The 15,950-nt window shown below is 47.8% G+C and overlaps 2 protein-coding genes across 4 annotated transcripts in view; one reads left to right on the top strand and one right to left on the bottom strand.

The window, feature by feature from the left end:
• Positions 1 to 1,102: 1,102 nt before the first annotated feature.
• GMFG (glia maturation factor gamma) lies at positions 1,103 to 6,346 on the bottom strand. Of its 2 annotated transcripts, none has more exons than XM_045846829.1 (7): positions 6,245 to 6,346; positions 5,725 to 5,821; positions 5,557 to 5,606; positions 4,605 to 4,654; positions 2,019 to 2,101; positions 1,497 to 1,570; positions 1,103 to 1,290 (listed from the first exon to the last, which is right to left on the bottom strand). In XM_045846829.1, the coding sequence occupies exons 1-7, from the start codon at positions 6,245 to 6,247 to the stop codon at positions 1,219 to 1,221; spliced, it is 429 nt and encodes a 142-aa protein (XP_045702785.1). In that variant the 5' UTR covers positions 6,248 to 6,346; the 3' UTR covers positions 1,103 to 1,218. The 2 variants fall into 2 exon arrangements, with proteins under 2 accessions (XP_045702785.1, XP_045702786.1); XM_045846830.1 differs by having other exon boundaries at positions 6,221 to 6,260.
• Positions 6,347 to 11,214: 4,868 nt separating this feature from the next.
• SAMD4B (sterile alpha motif domain containing 4B) overlaps positions 11,215 to 15,950 on the top strand; it is a 42,572-nt gene continuing 37,836 nt past the window's right edge. For both annotated transcript variants that reach the window (XM_045846624.1, XM_045846626.1), the window contains exon 1: positions 11,215 to 11,323. The gene's annotated coding sequence lies outside the window, so the exon portion shown is untranslated. The remainder of the gene's footprint in view (positions 11,324 to 15,950) is intronic.

Below are 15,950 nucleotides of genomic sequence, written 5' to 3'. Positions count from 1 at the left end.
ATGAGTTAATACCTGTAAAATATTTATAGAAGTACCTGGCACCTAGGAAGCCCTCAGTCAGAGGGTTAGCTATTATTAATTTTGTCATGTAAGTGCACAACCTTGAACAAGTCCTTTTGCCTCTCTGACCTCTGCAGGCCAGAAATTGCTTGACCTCTTAATTGAATGACCTTTCTTGTCCCCAGCAGAGTGAGGTGGTTCTGGCTGGGAGGGCTAGGGAAGGATTGGAGCTAGAGAGGGGCAGGCCAGGCCTGAGGTCAGTACCATTGTTACCATGGCAACAGCCACCTCTCCGAAGGGAACCTGGAAAGGGATGGGGGGTGGAGCTCCTAGGTTCTTGAATCTAGGGACTGAGAGAGGGACTGAGACCTGGAGAAGAGAGAGATAGAGTGATTTACCTCTATGAAGACCTGTATTATCAGAATTTTCAGAGCCCGGAACACTGCTGATTCTCAATAAATGTCCCTCAGAGACGAGAAACAAAGAGCCTGAGGGAATCAAATGGCCAGAGATGCCAGAAGACAGAAGAATCTCCAGACAGGGACAGGTAGGATGTCTCAACCTCATCCTCCTTGGGGGTCCACTAAGGATCCTGGATCCTCCTTGTCTTCCCCAGCCCTCGGACCTCAAGGTCTATACAATCACCCAAACCACCCGCCCCAGCAACTCCTGAGCCTCCGAAATAATTAAGTTTGATTTTTCAACAACTTTCCTGCCTTTAAATTCTTCCTGCCTGGGGTCCAATAAAAGTAGCAATCAGTGCAAGCTTCTGCCTGCTAGTCCCTACAGCAGGGATGGGAAGGGAGGAGGGGAAACAGGCATTCTGCCTCCTTTACTCGCAGGGACCCAGGGATCCTTATTCCCCTTTGGAATGGCCCCTCCATGAATTCAAATATTTCTCCAATTCCTACAGGAGACCGGGCCTCCCCCATACCCTCTAGGAAACCCCACAGGCTTCTTTTCAGAGAAGTACCCTCCTTTCCTCCTGGAATTCAGTGGGCATCCTCTTGGTCTGCCTGCCCTCTGCTGGCCGAAGCCTGGTACTGCAGGGACTGTCAGCTAGCGCCCACAATGAGAAACAGAAACTGAGCCACAACAGATCTCTAGTTCTTGTATTTTAATTTCTTCAGGGTCTCAGATGTTCAGATCCTAGGAGTCAGAGTTTGCTGTTACTTTGGGGACTCAGACACCAGGGACTCATATTCCCCAGGCCAGAGATCAACGAAAGAAGGACAACTTCTCTTGGAGCCAGGCCTCGGTGAGGTCCTCAGTGGTGCGGATTTCAAACACCTGGACAGGGAGTGTTCTCAATATTATGATCCACTCAGGAACTCTGGCCCCTTCCTCCCTCAGACCAGGAGTCCAGGCTCCCAGACCCCTCCTCCCTCAGGCCCAGGAATCCAGCCCCTGAACCTCCTCTTCCCTCAGACCCAGAAGCCCAGACTCCCAGACCCCTCCTCCCTAACACTCTGGGAGCTTCGGCCCCAGGCCCAGACCTTTGTGAGTTCTGCAGTTTGTACCAGTCTGTTTTTACTCCCTGCATACATCATCTGTTGTTCGGGCTTGCAGCCTGCGTGAAAAAGGAGAGAAGGGAGCATAACTGGGGGACCCTGGTGTGTTCTCTAAGGCTCCAGTAATGTCCTGCAGGTCCTGGAGTCTTCTTCTAAGGGTCCTAGGAGCTATTCTAAGGAGCCCCAGTTTCCAGTTTTGTCTAGGAGCTTGAGGTTATTCTGAGGGTCCCTGGAGATGGTTTATGGGCCAGGCAGGAGTTTCTAGGTATGAGGAAAAGATGGGTTTACTTACATGTCTCAGGACCAAGAAGGATAGGTAGGCTTTTGAGGAATCTAAGCCCTCGACTTCCATCCCACTGCCCTCCCTGTATTCATTCACCACATACTCCACTCACTCACATACTCACCAAGTCACACACACACACCTGCACTCACAAACACACTCTTACACACCCCACACAGAGAATCTAAGACCCTTTTCTCAGGATGGGTAGAAGTGTGTCTCACCCACAGGGCTGGAGAAGATGAAACACAAGGGGTAGGACACTCGGCCATCCTCATGCGCATACTTGTAGCTGTAGACCACGAACCTACACCAGTGAAAGGAATTCAGACTCAGGACTTCAGCCTGGAGCCCAGGCCAATGCCCATTACCTGAGTCTACACCCTTGAAATCTGGCTGAGTCTAAGAACCTAGGTCTAAGAACCTAAGAACCTGAGTCTAACAACTGAGACTAAAGGAACTGACCTCAAAAACAGTAACTGATTAAAAATAACAATGATAGTAAGTGCTAGACAGAACTACCAGATTATCTAACAGTTCTACTATATATATATATATAAAATTCTGCCATAAAAAAGAATGGGATCTTGAGGGCCTTATACTAAGTGAAATAAGTCAGACAAAGAAAGACAAATACCATATGATGTCACTTACATATAGAATTTAAAAACACAAAAAAGAAACAAACAAAAAACCAAGGTCATAGATACAGGGAACAAATTGATGGTGGGCAAAATAGGTGAAGGGGGTCAAAAGGTACAAACCTCCAGTTATAAAATAAATAAGTCATGGAGATCTAATGTACAGCATGCTGACTATAATCAACAATACTGTCTTGCATATGTGAAAGTGGCAAAGAGAGTAGATCTTAAATGTCCTCACCACAAGAAAAAAAAAATGTGTGCTGACAGATATTAACTAGACCTATTGTGCTGATCATTTGGCAATGTATACAAATATCAAATCATTATCTTGTGCACCTAGAACAGTAATGACATATACAATAATGTTATATGTCAAATATACCTCAATAAAAACATTTTAAAAAGAAAAACCTAATGGCTCCAAAAAATAGTCAGTGCTCATTTGACTCACAACAACCTTGTTACATGGGTGCTATCACTATCCCCCATACTACAGATGGGGAAACTGAGGCCCAGAGAGTTGAAGTCACTTGCCCAAGGTTCATGGGTAGATTTGAACCCAGGAAATTTGGCACTAGACTGTAAGTGCTTAACCACTATGCGGATGCTGTCCAGTGCTCTAGAACCCTAGGCTGAGACCAGGCTCAGCTACACAATTTGCCAAGCTCAGTGCACCACAGAAATTCGGGGCCCCTTTTTCAAAAGGCAGGAGAAAAGCTTTTTTCTTTCTTCTGCCTGTCTTGGCTCTGCTGTCCCGGACATGGGGACTTTTGAAGGAGGAGTGCACATGCTTACAGGCACACCCTGGAACTTGTCATTCTGGAGGTTTCTGACCCTGACCCTCCGTGAACCTGCACTCAAGCGCCCTGCCTGGGGCAGAGGGCAGCCGCCATCATTGGGCAGTGCAGGGAACCCGTCCAGGGCCAGAGGTGGGACTGCATGTGAACTAAGGGAGGCTCCAAGCCCCACACATGCTCTATTGTCCCAGAAGAATTCACACACAACATTAATTCAAAAATAAAACTGTGAAGAATTTCCAGAGAGCAGGCAGCTGCAGAGCATTATCTCCCACGTTCGAGGTTCCCTTCTGGGTGTGGGGCCCTGCGGGACTACCCTTGTCAGATGCCCACGAAGCTGGTTCTGGATGGGACGGAGACTCAGAATCCTCAGCACCCAAAATTCACCCCCAGCAAGATGGAAAATCTAAACAGACTGGTTATCATAAAAGTGTCAAAGAGCTCCTCCAGCCCTGACCAATGTAACTCAATTGGTGGGGTGTTGTCCCACAAAGTGAAATGTGGCTGGTTCAATTCCGGGTCAGGGCACAGACCTGTTGTGGGTTTGGTCCTGGTCAGGGCACATAAGAAAGGCAACTGATCTAAGTTTCTTTCTCATGTGAATGTTTCTCTCCCTCCCTTTTTCCCTCCCTTCCTTTCTCTAAAAATAAATTTAAAATTTTTTTTAAGTTTAAAAAAAAGAGCTCCTCCACACCCAAAAAGCACCAAGCTCATGCAACTTCATACAGGACTCTCCCCAATTGTTAAATGTCACCTAATTTTTTTTTTACCAAAAGTATTCCCCAGCATTTTAAAAAAGGGAATCTTTCTTTTCTTTTCTTTTTTCTTTTCTTTTCCTTTTTTTTCTCTCTCTCTCCCTCCCCCTCCCTCCGCTCCCCCTCTCTCTTTCTTCCTTTCTTTCTTTCTTTCCATGAAGCAAGTGCAATGTTAAGGCCAAAACCTGAAAAAGTTTGTATTTCAAAAAAGCAAGCTCTAGCCCTGGCTGGTGTGGCTCAATGGATTGAATGTCTGCCTGCTAACCAAAGGGTTGCCAGTTCGATCCCCAGTCAGGGCACATGTGGGCTGGGTCCATAGTTGGGGGTGTACAAGAGGCAACCACACATTGATGTTTCTCTGTCTCTCTTTTGCCCTCCTTCCCCTCTCTAAAAATAAATAAAATCTTTTTTAAAGAAAAGCATATTCTAAAGTCACATGATTCTCAGTGTAAAGTTCTGCAATAAGACATTAGTATATTGTACAAAAAGTTCTAGGGTAAGAACTCTTGGCATCAAATCCAGAGATCCCAAGCAGTCCCTCAGTCTCCACCTCTATCATCACCCCTCTCCCCATAGCCTGACCCTCCCATTCCTTGTTCCTTCCCCAGGGATACCTTGGCTGTCTCTCTGGCAACTCCATTTTTAGTTCCTCTGGAGAAATGTTCTGGGTGGGTAGGGGGAACCAGAAGAAAAGAAAATACTGCCATTAAGCATGCATTTACTGGGGGGTAATAGGACAACTGTAATAGCATAATCAATAAAATATATATTTTTAAAAGCATGCATTTACTACATGCCAAGACACTGGTCCAAGTAACACACATGGATTAACTCATGGAGCTCTCCCACAAGCCCGTGGGCTAAGTCCTATTATTATCCCTACTTTACAGGTGAGCAAGCTGAGGCCCAAAGGTGTTAAGACACTTGCCCAAGATTTCACAGCAACTCTGAACAGAGAAGTGCAAACTTGAATCTGGGCTTAAATCATAACCACTTCACTGTACTTCCTTTCAGAAGACCTGAGGGAGGGAGCCCAGCGCCTGCCTAGTCAATCCCCCTCCCCTGTCAAACACCCCCAGCCTCAGTCTCCATATCCACTCCCCGCAAATCCTTACCACAACACTATGAAGTAAGCCTTATTATCATCCCCATGTTACTGATACAGTGAGTCCAAAAGAGGGTGAGGTTTACCCTTTTATAAAGGATTTCCGCCAGCTTTTTGTTAATTTATCTGGAAATTCTTTCATTTAAGTGCCAATAAAGTATTATTATCATCATTATCATTTTATTGAGTATATGCTAAGTGCCAAGCCTTCTAAACCCATTATTAACATTAAATCACTGAATCCACAAACGACCCTATGAGGTTGGTACAGTTATCTCCCCTTCACAGATAAGGAAACAGAGACCCATACAGGCAATGTCTCTCGCCTAGGGTCACAGCTGAGGTGGGACTTGACCTCCAGGTCTTTCCAACTCCCAATGACAGGTTCTTAATATCAGTTCCAGACCTCTGGGCCTCCCAGTCCCACCCTGTGCTTCTTGGAGGCCCCATCCACCCCTCACCTGAAATTCTTCTTCCAGCACCACCATCTGCCGGTCTTTGTCCACCTTCACTGGGGAGGGATGGCACACAGGGGTTAGGATGCCCCTTCTAACTCAGTGTCTCTAGCCAGCCCTCCCCATTTGTCCCCACCGCCCTCCCATCCTTCCACAGGGGAAAATGACACTCACTTATTATGGCTGCATTGTCTGTCTCTTTCCGAAAGCGAAATTTCCTCAGCTTTTCCTTTAGCTCTGGGTCCACCTCACACACCACCAGGGAGTCAGACTACAGCAGAACCCAAAAAGAGCTGAGCTGGCCTGGCCTCAGCCCCTGCCCCCTGCCCAAGCCTCAGTTTCTCCATCTACTAATGAAAAGGAACACCTCAATGGCCCATACAAAGCCTTCGTGAACATGAGGAAAAGGCACCCTTTCCCCAAGCAGATGCTGCCCTTCACCGGAGCACACACTTGGGTTGCAGAGCAGAGGCCAGGTTCCAGCCCTCCAGCAGGCACCCTTGGACAACAGTGGAGGAGCCCCAAGGATGCTTGACTGGGGCTAAACCCGGAACTACCGTCTTTCTTCCCCCAGCCTGGTCCTTTGCCACAGTGGGGTGCCCTTCCCAGCCTCTGACCTCCAACCCACAGCCTGACCTTCACCCAGGTACCCTACCAGCCCCAGACCCACCCATACGACCCCTGACCCTCAGACCATGACTTTTCTGTCCACAGGCCTCTTCTTTCTCAGTTCCGCTGTCTTCTAGAGGTGGGGACCAGGGCTGGGGGAAGGAGGGCGGGGTGTATGGTAGGGGAAAGGTTTTATCCAACACCACATCCTGTTTATGCCCATTCTAGGACAACTGTTGTAGAGGGCTCCTCCCCCTCCTTCCTTCCCCTTATCTGCAGGACCTCCCAGCCTTTGCAATCACCTAGACTGGGGTTTGAATGCTGCCTTGCTGTGTGACCACAGCTAAGTAACTTCATACCTCTGATTCAGGAGTATTGTGAGGATAAAATAGCTTCACACGTCTCCAGGCATGGTGGACATGTTCAATACACAGTAGGTATCTTCCCTCCCCCAGGAAGCCTTCCTGGATTTTCCCCGAACTAGAATATTTTAATTCCAGAACTGAAAAGGAGAGCTACTGGTCAAACTGCCACCTATTGTGTTGATGTAGAAATGAAAAGGAGAGGAGACAGACACCACAGCAGCAGGGTAATGGTGACTTTTTTCTTTGAAGTTGTTCGGCCTCACAGGCTTTATAATGGGACCTACAAAAATGGTGTTCATCTTGTCAAACCAGTACCCCCTTTTTATTAAGAGCATTTTGTATTACTTCCTATCCCATCCTCAGATGAAATTCCTAAATAATGTACCCTACTTATACACATAAATTTTTTTAAAAATCAATATAATGTTCTAACTGTCATATAAAGGAGAAATGAAAAAAGTAATTTATAGGAAAACCCCATGTATTTTGGTGAGAAAATACAAGCAAACAAGAGAATTTTTGCGGATTCCAGGCTCACAATGGCTGCTTCCCTCCGTAGTTGACAAGAAGCCTTTGTTGCCCCCTCTTCTCCGTGCTGGATCCCCCATGACCTGCTCAAGGGCATCGCTGCGGCTGTTTCCCCTCTCCCTGCATCAGCCATATTCCCATCTCCGCTGGATCTTTTCCTCATATAGGCAGTGTTATTTCTTCCATCTTAAAAACTAAAAACCCTAACTTCTGCCCAACCACTGCCCATTCATTTCCTTCCCTTTTCATCAAAGCTTCTCAAAAACATCATTTACACTGCCTACCTCCAATTTGTCCTCCCAATTTCCTTCTACTCTTGCTCAGCAGACTCTCACTCCTGTCCCTCTCCACTGACAGGGCCACCAGTGACCTGTATGGTCCCAGACCTGATAGTCAATCCTAATTTTTCACCTGACACCATCCTTCACTCCCTGCACTCTGGAACATTTTTTTTACTTTGCTTTCAGGACACCACCCTCACAAGGTTTTCCTCCGACTCCTCTAGTTGCTCCTCATTTTGACAGTGGGGTCCCAGGTCTCAGTCCTTGGTCCTCTCCTCTTTTCCATCGACCTTCCTCTCTTCCTGATCCCATCAGTCTCTTGCCATGCACAAGAGCTACTTTAATTGTTTCTCCACTGGGCGTCCCCCTGAACTCTAGATTCACATCCAGTGGCCAACCTGACATCTCCACCTGAATGTCTTGGAGCCATCCTTCACCCTTCTCTTCCCTTTGACAACATACATCAGAACTTGTCAGCTCAGACTTTGTAAATGTAACCAGAGCCTGCCCACTTCTCCCCCTCCACAGCCCATACCCTAGTCCTGACACCTTCTGTCCTTCCTGAACACTTAAGAGAGCCCTCTCCTCTATCTCTCTCTCTCTCTCTCTCTCTCCATATATATATATATATATATCTGTCTCTATCTCTATCTCTCCTCCACACTGTTTCCTTGCTCCCCTCTCCCCATATTCTATTCTTCATGGGACTGCCAGAAAGATCCTAGTAAAACCCAAGTCAGATGACATCTCTCAGAACCCTCCCATGGCTCTCCTATTATTGGGGTAAAAGCAAACGTCTTTACAGTGGTCTTTAGAATTAAGTTATCTGGCCCTGGCTGGTGTGGCTCAGTGACTTGAGTGCCAGCTTGCAAACCAAGCAGTCACTGGTTTGATTCCAGGTCAGGGCACATGCCTGGGGTGTGGGGCAGATCCCCAGTTGGGGGTGCATGAGAGGCAACTACACATTGGTGTTCTCTCCCTTTCTCCCTCCCTTCCCCTCTAAAAATAATATTTTAAAAAAATTATCTGCCATTAAGCCCTGGCTGGTGTAGCTCAGTGGATTGAGCGCGGGCTGCGAACCAAAGCATCGCAGGCTCGATTCCCAGTCAGGGCACATGCCTGGGTTGCAGGCCATAGGCCCCAGCAACCGCACATTGATGTTTCTCTCTCTCTCTCTCCCCCTTCTTTCCCTCTCTAAAAATAAATAAATAAAATCTTTAAAAATAAGTATTCTAAAAAAAAATTATCTGCCATTACCACTCCTCCATGACCTCTTGGACCCTGTTTTTCACCTCTTTGCTCACTTCAGTTGCATTAGCCTTTGTGGTTCTATGAATGATCCTGCCCCTGGGTATCTGCACTTGCCATTCCCTTTCAGGAACCCCCTTTCCCTCATGGTTCACCCCTTAATTCCTTCAGATTTCTGTTCAAATCCCACCTGGTGAAAGGTCTTTTGCTAAAATAGTACTGACCCCATTTCTCCATCCCCTCAGCTTGTTTTATTTTTCTCCACAGTATTTGTCACCATGTTAGATTGTTTATTATTTGTGCCCCTTCCCAGGAATGTGGGCTTCATGAAGACAGATAAGCTTTGTCTGCATTGTTCATTGATGAAATTCCAGTAACTTGAGCACTGCATGCACATACAAGGGGGAACACCCCAAAAACCAGAATTTATTTATAAAAAATTGTGTATTCTTACATGTTTAAACTTCAGTCACCTTCAAATATGTAACACCTATTGAGACAGTTTTTCCACTGCTCAAAACAGTTTTTGAACTTGTCGATTTTGATGCCTTTTAGTACTTCTGCCATTTTGTTTTACCTCTTCCACTTAGGCAAAACATCTCCCTTTGAGGACTTTTTTCATCTGGGGAAAAAAAATGTCACTCAGGGTGAAATTGGATGAATAGGGAGGGTAAGGCAAGGGGGTCATGCCATTTTTCATCAAAAACTGCTAAACACTCAGCGCAGTGTGGGCAGGTGCTCTTGTACATCACCATCATGAAATGAGCAAACGCGTTGAAGGGTCTTCAAAAAAAGTTCACAGAGGCCAAACAAAACCTCTCACAACAATACCAGTTGGTACACTGGTGCAGATGGGTTCCTAGAACACGCACTTAGCAGGGGAAGCCTGTTCTACAAGGGGCCTGCCTGCTAGGAAATTCTGGGAGGTTTTTGGGTCTCCCTTGTATTAGGTACATAAGAAATACTATTAAATGAGTAAATGAAGCAGCATCTATGGAGCACAATCACTCTATATGGTATGAAAGTTCTTGCCTCAATGTAGGGGCTAGTGGATGGGGTTTGTGCCATCCCCCACCCTGGCTTGAAATGGCCTTTCCCCACAGCATCCGTGATGACATACTTGCCACGCTTTCCTGGTTTTCCTCCTCTCTGATGTTCCTTCTCAAGAAATCTTTGCCCATTTCTTTGCTCAAATTTTCCATGTTCCCTTTTTTCTCAGGGTCCTTGTCTCCATTCATATTCCTCACACCCTCCCCAGGCTAGGTCACTATTTCCCACAGCTTCAAATACCATCTTCGATGATCCTCAAATCTCGGTTTCCAGCACCAATTTCTCTCTTAAGCTCTGGACACAGGGGCTGTGCAGACTCCTGGACCCTGCTGCTGGGTGGCCCACATTGGGCTCAGAATCTTCAAATCCTGTATCTTTCCTGGGTCTCCTTCTCAGGGATACCTCCCAACCCCCAATCTCCCAGCCAGGGGGCCTTATCTTAGATATCTCCCTCTCTCACCCTCTGCAGCCAACCAGTTCCAGCAAGGGCCTGCCAGTTCAGTATCCTGGGCTTTTCTCCCACCCGTACCTCCTCCCCTTCACACGGTTTCAACCTGGTGCAAACGCCCGTCTCCCATCCTTGATGCTTCCCTTTACTCACGACCCCCCTTTCTATTCCCTCCAAAACAGGAGTCAGAGACATCTTCCAAACCCCCAACTCACCATGCCTCTTCCTGGCTCGAAGCCTTTCCACGGCTCCGTAGTGCCCAAGAGACAAGTCCAAACTCCCTCAAGTGGCCAAACATCTGGCTGCAGCTTATGTCCCACCACTCTCTGCCTTGAACTCTACAATACACCTAGACTGCATTTCCTGAGCTCTTCTAACGTGGCTTCTAACAAGCCACGTCTCAGTCACCTGAGAGCCTTCTAAGCGAAAACCCCGATTCTGCTTAGTTCACTCCGAGCCAGGGAAGTTCGTAAAAGAACCAACAGATAACAGCAGAAGCAAAAACTCCCATTTATTGATGGTTTCCTTTGTGCCCAGCGCTTTCCATGCATCGTCTCTTTCAATCCTACTCCGTTTGAGAGAGGAAGCAACAGGTTCAGATGGGGTGTGCTGAGAAAGCACAGACTCCAAAAGCCTGAGTGCCAACCTGGACAGTCGAGAGCACCGACGGGCCAGGGCTTTAGGCGGGGCTCCCCGGGAGGCCAGCAGCCGCCTCGAACGCCAGAATGAGGAATTATGACTTAGCGCGAGGCTGCTGAGATATTTGCGCACGAGACTGCCCCCTGCGGGCCAGGAGGCCCAATGCTAGACTCCGCCGGGCCCGTTGCCCGTAGCAACGTTGCGCGCGCCCCGCCCCTTCCCCTCCCGACCGTCAGCCCTCGGACCGACCAATCCCACGGAGCAAGGGGCGGACCTCCCGGCCCTCATCCAGCCCCCGTCGCTCTCCTCGCCACCAGGACCCGGCCTTCCTCCGCGCTCACCGCCCGCCCTTCCCGCTGCCCTCGCCGCCCGTTGGCGGGTGTGCGAGTCGTCACTGCGGCGTCTGCTAATGCTGGCGCGCGGCAGCTCCGCCGGGGCGGGGCCAGGGGCGGTGACGCACAGCGCAGTGACGCAGCGCGACGGCGGCAGTGGCGGCGGCGGTGGTCGGTGAGGGAGGAGGGAGGGGAGCTCGCGGGCTGGAGAGGGGGCGACGGCTGTGGCGGTGGCCTGAGGAGGCCCGAGCGGAGGCGGCGGCGGCCGAGGCGGTGAGTCGTGGGCAGGGTTGGGCGGTCCCGGGGCAGCGGCGGGTCTGGGCGCTCGGGGCTCACCTAAGGGCGCCCCAGGCCGCGCGGGCGGCCCCGCCCCCTCAGGGACCCCGAGCCACGGGCGGCGGCGGGCTCGGAGCGCGGGCCTGAAGGGTCCGGACCCTTGAGGGAGCCCCTATCCCGGTCCTCCGAATAGCTTTCACAGTCCACCTCGGAAGCTTCCCTTCCAGATCCCCCTCACACCCTCGGGATCGACCCCGCAGTCTACCTCAGACACCTCCTTGGAGGGCGGTCCCCGGCGACCTCAGAGACCCCCTGAGGCCCCCAGGACATCCCGCCTCCCACGGTCCCAGGTCTTCTCAGGAGCCCACCCCTTCCATTTCCACCGGCTTGTCCAGAAATTGTCCTATGTCTTGGAAATTGACCTCAGAGAACCGTGTCCCAAATCCCCATCTTCCTTCTCTTTCCAGAAATATTCCCCTGTCCACTTCTCGGATATTCCAGATATATGTATCAGATGTCTTCTCCCTTTGAAACCCCGAAAACCTACTTCACGGTTTTCCTCAAATCCCTTCCAGACCCGGACATTCCCGAAATCTTCCCCAGAGATCGATTTTGCATAGCCACCCAGTCTCCCACAGACTTCCCTCTCACCTACACCCATATACCAAAAATCACCCTGGAGATTTTCCATTCAGAGCCCCAAATCCTTCAGAAAGCCCCTGATGTACCCTGAAATCTTCCTCAGAGACACCCTGAAATGTATGGCGAACTACTCTTCCACATTCTAAAAGCTTCTTCCAAAACTCCCAAATCTTTCCTAGTAACCCACATCAAATGTCCCAAAAGTTGCTTCTAAATTGCAAAAATTTCCTTTATGGTTTTTCTCTATAACTTCCCCCACCCCTTCTAAACCTACTTTTAAATGAACTTTCTAACATCCTCCTCACAACCACTGTAAACCCTAAGACCCTTTCCAGGACCCCTCTGAGGTGCAGTTTTTCAGAATCTTATGTCTTCTCAGAGAACCCAGCAACCCCCTTGAGCTCTCCTAACGTGTACCCTTGAAATCCCTCTCAGAGGCCCTTCAAACCACTACCCACCCCCCCCCCCCACACACACACAATGGAGCCCCTTGAGAGACCTCATGCCTTACTAAGAGACTTTTCCTCCCTGGGCTCTCCCTCACAGGTTCACTCAAACTCTCTAGAACCCTCTGTAGAAAACCCCCTCTGCCAATCTTTGCTCAAAAGAACTCTGAGCTCCTGCTCTTAGAAAGTCCCAAAATTCTTTCTGAAAAGCCCTCTACCCTCACATTCCCACGTTCCCCTCAGAAGATCCACCTTCCTCATATACCCTTTTGAGGGTTTTCCTCAGAGGTTTCTCCTCATCTGAGCTCTCTGAGGAGTTGTTTCTAAAAAAGACCTCTGTCATCCTGCTCTAGTGCATCTAAGATCTCTCTCAGAAAACTACACCTCCCAATCACCCTTTAGAGAATTCTCCTCCAAAATTGCCCTGCATTAACAACCCAGCCTCCAGCACTTCATGAGATTTCCTCAGAACTCTCCCTCAGATTCCCTCTCTGACATCCCCAGGAAACCTTATTCAGGACCCTATCAGGTTTACCCCTTTTAGAACTCCTATTTATACCCTCTCATCTCCATTCTTTTCCTCTGAAGTCAGGTTAGAGATCCTTTGCATACCTGAGCCTCTTTCCCCCATTATCCCATCATGGGACCCCAACATCCTTCAGACAACCCTCTCAACAGGCTCTAGCCCTGACTGGTATGGCCCAGTGATCGAGTACTGGCCTGTGAACCGAAAAGTTGCTGCCAGGGCATATGCCTGAGTTGCGGGCCAGGTCCCCAGTTGGAGGCATATGAGAGGCAACCAATTGTTTTTTTCCCTCTTTCTCACTCCCTTCCCCTCTCTCTAAAAATAAATATTTTTTTTAAAAAAGAGACCCCATGTTCCCTTTCAATAAAAAGTTTCTCAAGAGACACTGTCACCATTTGAAATCCCAAACCTCAGAGGCTTTTCTTTCAGACCATTTTTCTTAGGTTCTATCATTGTAGACCTCCTGCCCACAGAGATACCTTTAACACCTCCTTAGAGACTACTCGAAGACTCCCTTCACCCCCATTTTTCTGTCAGAAGCTTTCATCTTCCTTTTCCCCTATAGTAGTGGGTCTCGTGTGGTCCCTTGACTAGCAGCATCTGTATCACCTGGGAACTTAGTAGAAATGCAGATTCTTGGATCCTACCCCAAACCTACTGAATCAGAAAATCTGGGTATCAGAGCCAGCAGTCTGTTTTTAGGAACTCTCTTGGTGTTTCTGGTGCATGCTCAAGTTTGAGAACCACTTCCTAATAAGAGGTTTTCTCTTTCCCCACAGAAAGCCCCCAAAAGATGCCTCAGGGTATAAATCTGTGCCCTATGGCCCACCTCCCATTTTCCTGGGAGTACCCTTTGTGAAGTACCCATCCTCCAGAAAGACCCCTTACTCTCCTCCTAACTTCTCCACAAAGTTACCACACCTTCTGAGCATTATTTCAGATTCTACTTCTAAATGGTTCCCTTTCAGATCTCCCTTAGCACTCTTTCCTTCTGGCTTCCCCTCCACACCATCCCCCAGTCTTTGGTACTTCAGCTTCACATTGCTACCTTCTCAAACACACATGAACATCTCTTCTCATCTACTCCTCATCTGTCCTTCTCCATATAGGCACCCTCCCCTTAAGACACCTGCAAGTCTTCATTCTCTGTCTTACTGCCCAGTGCCCTTCATTGTGCTTCTTAGAACACCACTCAGCTTCTTCCTTGTAGTTTTTCATGTACTTGCCCACTTACCCACCCTCCCTGGACTGGGAATTTGGAAAATACTCTGGATGTGTCTTATACCTCTCTTAAAACTGCAAAGTGGGATCTGCCCTCTGTATGTTATTGGGAATCATTGGATCATTGGCAGTTCTTCTTGTGTTTGGCTAGAAATCTCCAAGTTTCTCAGATCTCACTCCCCACTCAGGTTCAACATATCACACCTTGTTTCCATCTCCCTCTCTTCTCTCTACACAGCCCCTTTTGCCTATTCTCCAAGGAGATGTTGTGTGCCTCAGCTGCTCATATCTGTGGGACTTTTCTTTGTATTTCCTCCTGATTCCAAGCTACCCCAAGTCCTATTCCTGGTGACTTGCCTCATCCCATCCTGCTTGGCTTCTCAGCCCTCCACAGGACTCTCAGCTTTCTTTAAGGGATTCTGTTTCTTTCTGGGATCAAGAAGAGGAAACAGAGATCACAGTGTAAACTCTGGGGCCTGCCTTCAGGGAGCTCTCAATACAGTAAAGAAGGTTGGGCAGGTACACAGTGCAGAGCATGAGGTACAAATTTTACGTTGTGGAAATTAAACAGTGAGAGAAGGAGCACTTCATACTTCATAGAAAAGAGGTATTTGGGCTGGATGGTGTTCCACCAGAGTTCAGGCAATGCTGAGTAGCCTTTCAGGCAGAGGAAACAACTTATGCAAAGGGTTGAAGACAAGCAAGTATCCTCATCTTTCACCCATGGCATCTCTTCTCTTCTAAAGGATAAAGATAAAGGAAAAGAGATATTTTATCTGCATTGTATTTGCTAGCTGCACTTTAGTGACCCAAAGAGTAATATTAATGACTACTGTTTATTGAATTATTATTATTTGCCAGTCACTGTTTAAGTGTTTTACATGTATTATCTCATATTCACAGGATCTACAAGGTAGGTAAACTACAATTATCTTCATTTTGTAAAGGATGAAATTGAGAACAGATAGCACAAATAGAGCTCTCCGGTCCCTGTCTGTCCCAAGATGATAGTGTCTGAAGGCAGAGAGTTAGATTTTCTGTTCTGATCGGGTTGGGAGCAATGGGGCATTGTAATGTAGTACTTAAGTATGCAGACTTTGGAGCCAGACAGGATTTGCATCCCACATGTCACCAGTTTTGTGACCTAGGACAAATTACTTAACTTCACTGGCCCTCATTTTTTACAGATAAAAAATGAAGATGATAATAATATCCTACTTCATAGAATAATTATAAGATTAAGTAAGTTAATACATATAAAGAGTACTTAGAACAATGCCCTGCACATAAGTTCTAAGTGTTAGCAAAAAAAGAAAGCTCTTATTAGCAAGGATTCTAAAGACAGAAGTGGTAGAACCTTAGCTCAAACTAGTTTAATCAGAAAGAAGAATTAGCCCTGGCTGGTGTGGCTCAGTGGGTTGAGTGTTTGCCTGCGAACTGAAAGGTTGCTGGTTCAATTCCTGGTCAGGGCACATGCCTGGGTTGTGGGTCAGGACCCCATTTAGGGATGTATGCGAGGCAACCGATCAATGTTTCTCTTTCGCATGTAGATATTTCTCTCCCCCTCTTTCTCCCTCCCTCTCCTCTCTCTAAAAAAATAAATAAAATCTTTAAAAAGAGAGAGAGAATTAATTGATTCATGTTACTGAAAAATCTAGAGCTAGAGTGGCTTCAGAACTAGCTGCATCCAGTTTAAACAATGCAGCGATCTCTCTCTGTTTCTCCACTGACTTAGCTTCATCCTCTGTGGGTTTCTGCTTTGTGATGAAAAAGATGGCCCTCAGCAACC

Source organism: Phyllostomus hastatus, unplaced genomic scaffold, assembly GCF_019186645.2.
Source record: "Phyllostomus hastatus isolate PE091 unplaced genomic scaffold, TTU_PhHast_1.1 phas_contig_5, whole genome shotgun sequence".
Lineage (NCBI taxonomy): Eukaryota > Metazoa > Chordata > Mammalia > Chiroptera > Phyllostomidae > Phyllostomus > Phyllostomus hastatus.
The sequence above is the reverse complement of the archived record's forward strand: the minus strand, read 5'-3'. Positions and strand labels throughout refer to the sequence as shown.

Coding starts and splice junctions, on each gene's coding strand:
- GMFG (XM_045846829.1), bottom strand. Junction 5,607..5,724: donor AGACAATGCAGCCATAATAA/GTGAGTGTCATT, acceptor ATCCCTCCCCAG/TGAAGGTGGACAAAGACCGG. Junction 4,655..5,556: donor TGCTGGAAGAAGAATTTCAG/GTGAGGGGTGGA, acceptor CTACCCACCCAG/AACATTTCTCCAGAGGAACT.